We start from the raw sequence: 8,897 nt of genomic DNA on the forward strand, positions 1-8,897 counted from the left end.
TATTCAAAATAAAAGATAAGAATCTTTAGGTCTCTTAAAAATCTCTCTTTCTAAACAACTTCAGTTTCCTCAAACTAAAATTATTCTCAAATCTATCTTTACAAATACTACATCGTTTAAAACAAACACACCCTTAGTTTCATTCCATCGTGTTCACAATTTTTTATCTTTTTGATGAACACTCTTCTTATGCCTGTCTCGTAACTTTTTTTATCAAAAGTATATTTTCAATTCATTCCAAGTACATCGTCTTTATAACAAAAGTATGCAAAACTTTCTAAATTCCACATAAATTGCCACTAGTAGTCTTTAATATCATTATTTGTGACTACGAGAACTCAAATGATTCACCTTTTTTCTACTCTTTTATATTTTTACAGAATTTAGATTTTTTATTGATTTTTTTTATGTCCTCATTATTTGTGACTAGTAGATTTTTTTTTATATTATTTTTTATTTTTTTTAAAGTACATTATGTTAGTATTTTAAATATTCTTTTAATATATTTTAAAATATTAAAATTAATTGTAATCAATATATTATGAAAATACAGTAGTATTCGACCACTTAAATAAAAGCATAATAAAACGGTAAAACTCAAGTATATGAAACACTATTTTTAACTTTGGAAATGTTTGATAACAAATGGGCAAATAACCGTTCATTCAAATTAATAAAGAATTGAATGCAAATTATGATTTTGGATAAATTAATATAAAATTTGTTATGTGGTTTATTTGCTAACCAATCTAGTCAAATTCTCCAAAATAAGAGTCTAAACTCTATTTAAGTCTTTTTATAGAGTCAAATATTCCAACAATAATAATGTCACAAAAAAAGTGATTCATCACAATAAAGTATGAACAACGAATAAATCCAATTTAAATTTGTACACTTTAAAAATTAATTAATTAATTAATTATCAAACTGTAAAACGTAAATAAATTACTCGTTTTATTATTTTTGTAATGGAAAAATATTGTCTGAACGATAAATTTAAATACAAAGATGGGTTACAATCAAATATTTAAAAAAAAATTGAATTCATCCATTTAAAATCATAAACAATAAAGTCTCAACTAAACAAAATACAAAACCAAAAAGGTTTTATTATTTCCTTAAATAATTTCGTTTTCTTTTTGTTCAAATGATGCGAAACCAAGGAGCACGTAATGCAAATGATCCAAAATAGGTGCCACTGTTTCGATGTTATGCTTTGACTATTCTTTGACCTGAACAAAATGCCAAAATGGTTTCAGTATTTTTTCTTTTCCCTTTCAGTTTTCTCTTTCTTTCTCTTTCTCTTTCATCCTCTTCTCAACCCAGAAGAGGTAATGAAACTTGTTGAGGAAGTTTCACGCATTCACAGAGATTAGCAGAGAATAGAGCTATGGATGTTTTGTGCTGTAAAATGAAACCACCAAGCTAAAGTCTTTTTCTTTCATTCAGCATGCTGTTGTAGAAGTGAAGAAGGAAAAAGAAAGAGCTTTTTCCTCACGCAAAAACTGAAACCCCTTTTTCGTATTATTTGGTTAAGTATTTGTGTTTCAGCAAGTTCATCACTTTGGAATCGAACAAGGTCCGCATCAACAGATTTTTTATTTATACATTCTCACACTTCATACTGATACTTCATTGTATGCTTTCAGTTTTTTCCAGAATGTTAAAAGTTGCAGTTTTTTAGGACTCACCCTTGTCTTTCACAAAGAGTATAGTACCCCCAGACACAATGCAGCCACCCAAGGAAAATATCAAGGTAAGCAAAAAACAAAGCATTTCTGCTCTTAACTTGCCCTTTGTGTGTTCATTTATCATTTTCTATTGTATGGTTTTCTGCTGGAGTTTGCTATTTTTAGAGCATCGTGCTGTGCCGTGTAAATTGTTTTAAGAGTCAAAATTCTATGTCACTTGTTACTCACTACATTGATTTTGAATAATACTTCCTTGAAATAGTAAGAAGCTTTCATGTTACGCTCCCTTACAAAGTGGTGGTGTGATCAGGATCGGGCATTATGGAGTGTTTAAATTCCACATTGAATAGTATGGTGGGATGATTGGTGGAGTACTTGAGTGTTTGATTCTCTTTCTCCCCCTTGACCCATTTGTTTGGATGCTTATCATTAGTATCAACGTTTATTGTTGGTGTGTTGAAAAGAACAATCTGCATAGGGGTTGGTGGTACAATAAGGACTTGGGTATAGGGAGTGTAAGTCCCACACTTAGTATTAAAGGATGCTTGATGAAGTAATTTTGTACTTGGTTCTGCCCCTCTTAACAACTAGCTTTTAAGGGATGGTTGCCCAAGTGCACAAACAGGGGTAGGGTGGTATGATGGGGATTTGGTTATGTCTCCTGTAGAGTAGTTTGATATCCTCATATTTTTATTATCACTTATTTTCTTTTAAGAGAGGGTTCTCCTACTGCTTATCAATTGGTATCAAAACTTGTTTTTGGTTTATCAAAACGGGCTCTCTATAGTGGGGCTGGCTAGAAAGGCTGACTAAAGTGGCATTAAGTGTCAGCTTGAGTTAGTTTGGGATGCTCGATGAAGTACTTAAACGTTTGGTCCTCTCCCCTTAAAAAGTAGTTTTCAAGGGGACAGTTTTCTGAGTATTTATCACCATGGCTTTTGATAGAAGACTAGTTTTGGAGTTGCTTAAGGTTGCTAGGTTATCAATTACAAATTTCACTGGTTATATTAGGGCATAAGGATAATTTAGTTAGGAGATAATTAGGATATTAATGAGTTAGTTAGTTACTTGAAGGTGTTAGCTAGATATGAATAGTGGAAGAAGAAGAGAAGAGAAGAAGGATGCTCATTTTAGTAGATTTTGGGGGCAGATCGAGATTGGTAGGGCTGAAAAATTCTTGACGTGCAAAACATTTATTCATTGCATAAGCTACAATTAATATGCATCCATGAGCAAGGAGAGCATGACAATGCTTTGCTTCTATTGTTGGTGCCAAAGATAACCCAGAATTCAGATTGGGAATCATTTTTAAAGCTTTTAAAACAAGATTCAGAGATAGCTATGGTAGCCACATCATTGAATGATTGACTGCCATGAAGCAAAGAGAGTAAACCGAGATGAAAGTTTGTAGCAAAGAAATGGAAACTTCCTCAGTGTTGTTGGAAGAGAGGACCAACATTTTAGAGCTGAAACACATGCTACACAAGATATTGAACGAAGGTGGTGATCCACATTTGATTGAGCAAGACAAATATAGAAATGGAGGAAAGTGGATCAAAATGCATTGAAGTGGAGGCTAGTTGTCGGACAAAAAGGTTGGAGCTGCACACCTTTGGTAGAAGCATAGAAGGGGAAGCTGAGTCAAAGTAAAGAAGGTTCAATAATAAAAACTCACATTCTTTTGTAGTGGAGAAGAAAACAAAAATGAAGTGAAATTAGCAAGAGAAACAAGGATTGTGATGGAGGAAGAAGTGGATGCATGAATAAAGAGAGTGAAGATTGTGGGCTGTAAAGATTAGTTTCTTGATAACACAATTGTAGAGTTAAACAAAAAGGAAACTGAAGGTGGAGATGCAACCATGCATAACTGTTTTAGGAATTCACATTTCCATAAGAAAAATTCTTATTAATGAGTTTTAGGAAGGTTGGATTGTTAGGGTGTAAGGAGAAGTTAGTCAAGATAGTTAGAATATTATTGAGTTAATTAGTTAATTGAGGTCAGTTAGATATAAATAAGGGAAGAAGTTTAGGAGAGAGGAATGATGTTCATTTTGTACATTCAGCATTAGCTTTTTGGGAATGGAGAAATCCTTTATGAGGGAAACTTTTTGAAGGAGAGAGGTCTTTCCTATTTTTATTTTGTTGTTTTCTCTTTTCAATTCATGGTTCCTAACCGGTAGTGATTCCATATACGTTAACCTTTCTTAACCATCTTTTTTTATCTCTCCCACTTGACTTTGGAATTGCAATTTGCTTTGTACTTTTCTTGGGTATCAAGTTTCCTCCAAAGAAAATCAGTGTCTTCAAATTGAATCTCCCTGAAGAAGAGTTCACCCAATTAGCTTTTCCATCATAATATATCCCCTCCCTTCCCTTATATTTATGGAGTATGACATTAGTTGGACTTAATCAGATAGATATTTATGAGTTCATTATTCCTTGCAGCTTGAACAATGCGATATATGCGGTGCTCGTGGTTTGATAGAAAAAGTTGTTACTTGCTCTAAATGCAGCGTGATTCGACATGCGTAATGATCTCAAATTGGCCATTCTCTTTCATTACTTATTTATTTTCTTTCAGTCTTTTAATTTTTGTGGCATGATTACTTTCTTGTCTTATTAAGCAAACTAATAAATGAGAAAAAAAAAGCAGGCAAGTGGTATCCTATCTATTTGAATTTGCATTCTTTTTACCAAGAAGCTTGAAAACCTAAAAAACTGTAAATATTTGCATTATTAATAAGAATGAAGAAAGACTAAAAAAGTGCAAATTATTGGCTTTGGTTTGACCTATGTTTTTTTTTTATATATATATGCCTTTGCAGTAGTATAAGTGTGGCATAGAACCTTTTTTCTTAATCAATGCTATATCCATCCCATTTCAGTTATTGCGTTCAAATTAATACCACAATAATTCCTAAAGACTGGCTCTGTGAGACTTGCCAATCCAAGCACGATTCAACTTCACCTTATAAAGTGAACCAGGATGTCAGTTCCTGGGCTTGTAAAAGGAAACCATCTGTCAAAAGAGCCAAAGTGAAGTACCTTGACTTAGATGAAGTCATTAGGCTTTCTTCTGGGAGGACCTCTGCTGGATCAAAAAATGTTATTTCCAAGATTCCCTCCCTGACTCCAAAACCAAATCCTCCCATATTACCTCCTAAAGTACTTGGGAAGCTTCCAAGAAATGATGAAGTACACAAGAGGCCAATGACTAACCAACATGCTTCTTGCTCATTGTTTAAAGGTAGGAATTTCCCTCCATTTTTGCTTCCATGTCTATTTTTCTTAGCATTTATGGTGCACGTTCTTGAAAGCACAAAGTTTTAATGTGCTGAGCTTGCCTGGGTTTTAATCTGATTTGATGGAAATAAAATGTGCACTTGAGCATGTTCATTCCTGTCTAGTCAGAGTTTCTTACACCCACTGCTTGGTTTCAATGCATTTGTATGTATAGTTAAAGAGAAATAATCTTTAATTTAATAACTCTCTGGATTGTTTTAAAAGAAGTTATCATATATAAAGAGTCAGTTTGGATACGTTTCTGCAATAACACTTTTTGGAGAGAAAATAAGAAGAAAAAAGGAAATGAGATTTTTCATGAGGTAAAATTAGCTCATTAATAGGCTAATTTGTAAAAGCTTTTCATAAATTTTCTTATTTTTAACTTGTGCATAAGCAAATTTTAGCTTATTGAAAAACTCATTTTATTTTTTCTCTCGTATATGTGCTTTTGTAGAAATTTGTTATAACAGATCCTGGGTCTAAATTTAATTTCCATTCACTGGCATTGACTGTGTAAGAGTTTGAACTATCAGAGATATAGAACCACAGTATGACTGGTTTAGAAAAAAATGTTCTAAATCTTCTGCTTTTCAAGTTTACCAGGAGATAAGTTTGTGATTTGTTTTATGGTTCTAGTAGGATCAACACAGGAGTGTATAGAAGAAAATCAGCAACCCTTTGGTGGAGTGGTAGCAGATAAAAATGTACAGGCCCATGATCCTCAGAAAGAAAAGGCTACAAAAGATGCCCCATTTGGAGATTTATCAGCAACAAAATCTTTGGCTATTGTTGGTTAGCAAGGATACTTTTCTTGTCATGATTTCATTCTGTGTTACGTTTGATGCTTTTAACTGGTGTTAAATCCTAACATCTCTACATGCAAATGTAAGGGTTGTGTTATGTATGTATTAGGAGTTCTATATTGAGTAAGATAAACTATTTGATGTGGTACTTAAGTCTTGAGGTTCTTCCATCTAATGAACTAGTTTTTTTGAGTTGGACTTTCCTCTTGTGTTTAAGTCTAACATTATATAGTATATGAATGATGTATGATGATATTAGTCACTTGCATCTGGTGTGGGGTTCTCAAGCTGTCATATCATATCTTATTTTATTCCCTTTTCTTTTGCTCTCTCTCTTCCTTAGCTGGTGAACCTAGCGATGATGCTCAGAGCATTCAACAAAACTTAGACCTTTATCGTAAATTTTTACCCTCCTCAATTCATGCTTGGAGGTATGTACCTTCTTTTTTGCCTTAAACTTGTCATTGATAACCTTTTTACCTTGCATTGCACTTCCTTCCTAGTGCACATAAAATTTCGTATGGTGGTTACAATGAGATTGGAACTATCGATCTCTCTTCAATTTTATATTTTACTATTTTTTATTCCTTCTTTCAAGCAGATTCAGCTTTAGGAATCACCATGTACATGGGTGGATAAAAGCTATGAGCTTTTGTGTTTTGACTTTTTCTCTTATTTTGAATATCTATGAAGTTTTGTTCCTTCCCTTTACGGTGGTAAATAACCCATTCCATAAACAAATGCGGCCATGTTAGGGTATAATTACAAGCAATCACATTTGCAAGATATATTTGCTTATTTTTGTTAAAATAAATGGTTTTGATCTTGTAAAGTTCGTGATTATGTCTGAAGAGTTAATTTTTTTTTTTAAATTCCTCCTTCTAAACTATAATGACATTCTATTACAATTGGTATAACATAGGAACCTCTATGAAATCTCAAATAAACTATTGGGACGTGTATAATTAGGTTTAATGTGTCTAGGATTCCTTTGGAATAACTTTTCTATACAAATTTATAGAAGAGAAAAATAAATTCTTATTTTCTTTTTTTAAAACTGAGTTTGTTAATAAATTCAAACTTTCTGGCTGCTCAAAAACACTTCTGTGAGTAGAACATAGGCTATCTTCTTATTTATTATCAAAACAAACAATTCTATATATGGTCTCCTAGCATTATATGAATTTATTGATGAATTTATTGCAAGAATATGATACTTGAAACAGCAAACATTTAGTTGGGTGAAGGTTACAGTTTTACTCATCCCAAATTTTGTAGGGGTCAGATCCAAATTCTTCAAGCAGCTGCATCTAGCATAATTTATGATGGATTTGAGGCCCAAACACCATGCATGGTTAACAAGAAAGCATATAAACTTTCAAGAGAAATGCCATCAGTTCTGCAACTGGAGTCACTTCCTGCATTGAATGTCTTGACTGATATATTCCCAGATGATTCTCCTAACCTTCAGGATATTGCATTGTACTTCTTTCCATCAGAACATACTGATAGGTCATTTCTTCCTATTTTCTTGATCTTTTTCATTTTCCTTTTTCTTTTTGGTGTCATCCATGTGGGCAATTGCGGTTTAAGCTGCTTATCCTACATGTTCTCCATTGAATGTAGGTTGAGAAAGGACCTGAATGACATATTGAAGTTTATGAATGACGAGAAAGCAATGCTAAGAAGTTTTATTGATGGAGTGGAATTGCTAGTATTTACCTCAAATCAACTTGACATAGACTCAAGGGGTATGTAAACTAAACTGCTTCATTCATTAGCTCTGCTTTTTCTTCAATAATTCCTTTCCATTCATGAATATTTAACATCAAAATTCAGGGAGGAGAGAGCAGGTTTGAAATATTAACTTTTATCATGGATTTGGTGTGGTCTTGTACCCCAAGCTTTGTATTCTTTTATTTTTTTTTCTTTTTAATAAATTCTCATGTGATAGCAAATGATCGATAAGTTTTGGAGTGTCAGTATCGTTGAGATGTTAAAGTTCACAGTGATACTTAACATGATCTTATTTGGAATTTGTTTGTCCCATTCGCCTGCGTTACACAATCAACATTTGTTGACATTAACTAGTGTGTGCAGGTGTTATTGCTGAAGTAAAGGCTGGACATTTTTTATGGGGAGTATTTCGCCAATTTAACATGGAGCCAGTTGATATGGAAATTGATATGATTGGAGGAAAAGATGTGGAGGGAAAAGTTGATCGTATTCTGAAAGTTAAACCCAAGAGGGTTCTATGAAAAGTGTAATAACAGACTGCATATTCCACTAGGTTTTGAAGCATTTACCTAAATTTCTGCATGAAAAATTGCTTCGTGCCACATGTTTAGTATTACATTTACCTTAAAAAGTTCATTATACATCATTACAATCTGTAATCATAGTAAAACAACTAAGTTCCACAACTATCTTAAGCTAACCAAGTTCAGAAGTAGACAAGCTTTAAAGTCTTGATAGTTACACTGCATAAGTACAAACCAAATTGTTTCTATCAGAAGTCTGTCCATGGCATCCTGAGACTGCATTTGGGTCCTTCATCAGAATTTTGTATGAAGATTGTTCACCAAATGAGAAGAAAAATAACTTACCACCTAAGAATATTGCTTCAATCCCTGAAGTGCATTGCATTACTTTAGTAATCTACTTAGCCATTTGTGTTAGAAGTGGAGTTTAAGTCTAATTCAATTTCACAAAATCGAATTTATAAAGTGAAGTTTGTACCTCACTTATTTTAACACATCTCCTCATGTCGAGGTATATACATCTTGTGCGTGAGATTAGAAATTAATGGATGATATGTTAGCGGTCCGATTGCAGATAGAACAGAATGTTCAAAAAATCTCACTAGGATAGATTTTTTTTAAACAATGATTTTGATACCATGTTAGAAGTGAAGTTTAAGTCTTTCTTAACCCCCACAAAGTCGATTTGTAAGGTAAGATTTGCATTTCACTTATATACTATGAAATTGTCTTATATTTAGTTGATATAATCTTTCAGTAATTTGGTTATTGGTGTGTGCTATTGTATCACAAAGAGAGAAAAACTGTAATAATTGATGAAGCTGCTTTATTTTGTGAATGTTATAGTGCAGACAGAA

The 8,897-nt window shown here is 32.9% G+C and overlaps 1 protein-coding gene across 3 annotated transcripts; it reads left to right on the top strand.

Moving 5' to 3' along the window:
- Positions 1-1,252: 1,252 nt before the first annotated feature.
- Positions 1,253-8,231, top strand: LOC114162934. Of its 3 annotated transcripts, XM_028046951.1 has the most exons (9): positions 1,256-1,579; positions 1,650-1,756; positions 4,137-4,219; positions 4,577-4,938; positions 5,613-5,768; positions 6,123-6,210; positions 7,058-7,291; positions 7,406-7,530; positions 7,880-8,231. In XM_028046951.1, exons 2-9 carry the CDS (start codon positions 1,730-1,732, stop codon positions 8,035-8,037), a joined length of 1,233 nt encoding a protein of 410 aa, XP_027902752.1. In that variant the 5' UTR covers positions 1,256-1,579; positions 1,650-1,729; the 3' UTR covers positions 8,038-8,231. The 3 variants fall into 3 exon arrangements, with proteins under 3 accessions (XP_027902750.1, XP_027902751.1, XP_027902752.1); XM_028046949.1 differs by having other exon boundaries at positions 1,253-1,579; positions 7,058-7,530; XM_028046950.1 differs by having other exon boundaries at positions 1,253-1,579; positions 5,616-5,768; positions 7,058-7,530.
- The last annotated feature ends 666 nt before the right edge of the window (positions 8,232-8,897 follow it).

Source organism: Vigna unguiculata, chromosome 9 (genome assembly GCF_004118075.2).
Source record: "Vigna unguiculata cultivar IT97K-499-35 chromosome 9, ASM411807v1, whole genome shotgun sequence".
NCBI classification, from domain to species: Eukaryota; Viridiplantae; Streptophyta; class Magnoliopsida; order Fabales; family Fabaceae; genus Vigna; species Vigna unguiculata.

What these genes read in the sequence shown, in the direction of transcription:
- LOC114162934 (XM_028046949.1), top strand. Translation starts at nt 1,730, where the DNA reads ATGCAGCCACCCAAGGAAAATATCAAG. An exon ending in TTCTTGCTCATTGTTTAAAG is followed by an intron (nt 4,939 to 5,612) that starts GTAGGAATTTCC and finishes TTATGGTTCTAG; the next exon opens with TAGGATCAACACAGGAGTGT. An exon ending in AAAATCTTTGGCTATTGTTG is followed by an intron (nt 5,769 to 6,122) that starts GTTAGCAAGGAT and finishes TCTCTTCCTTAG; the next exon opens with CTGGTGAACCTAGCGATGAT.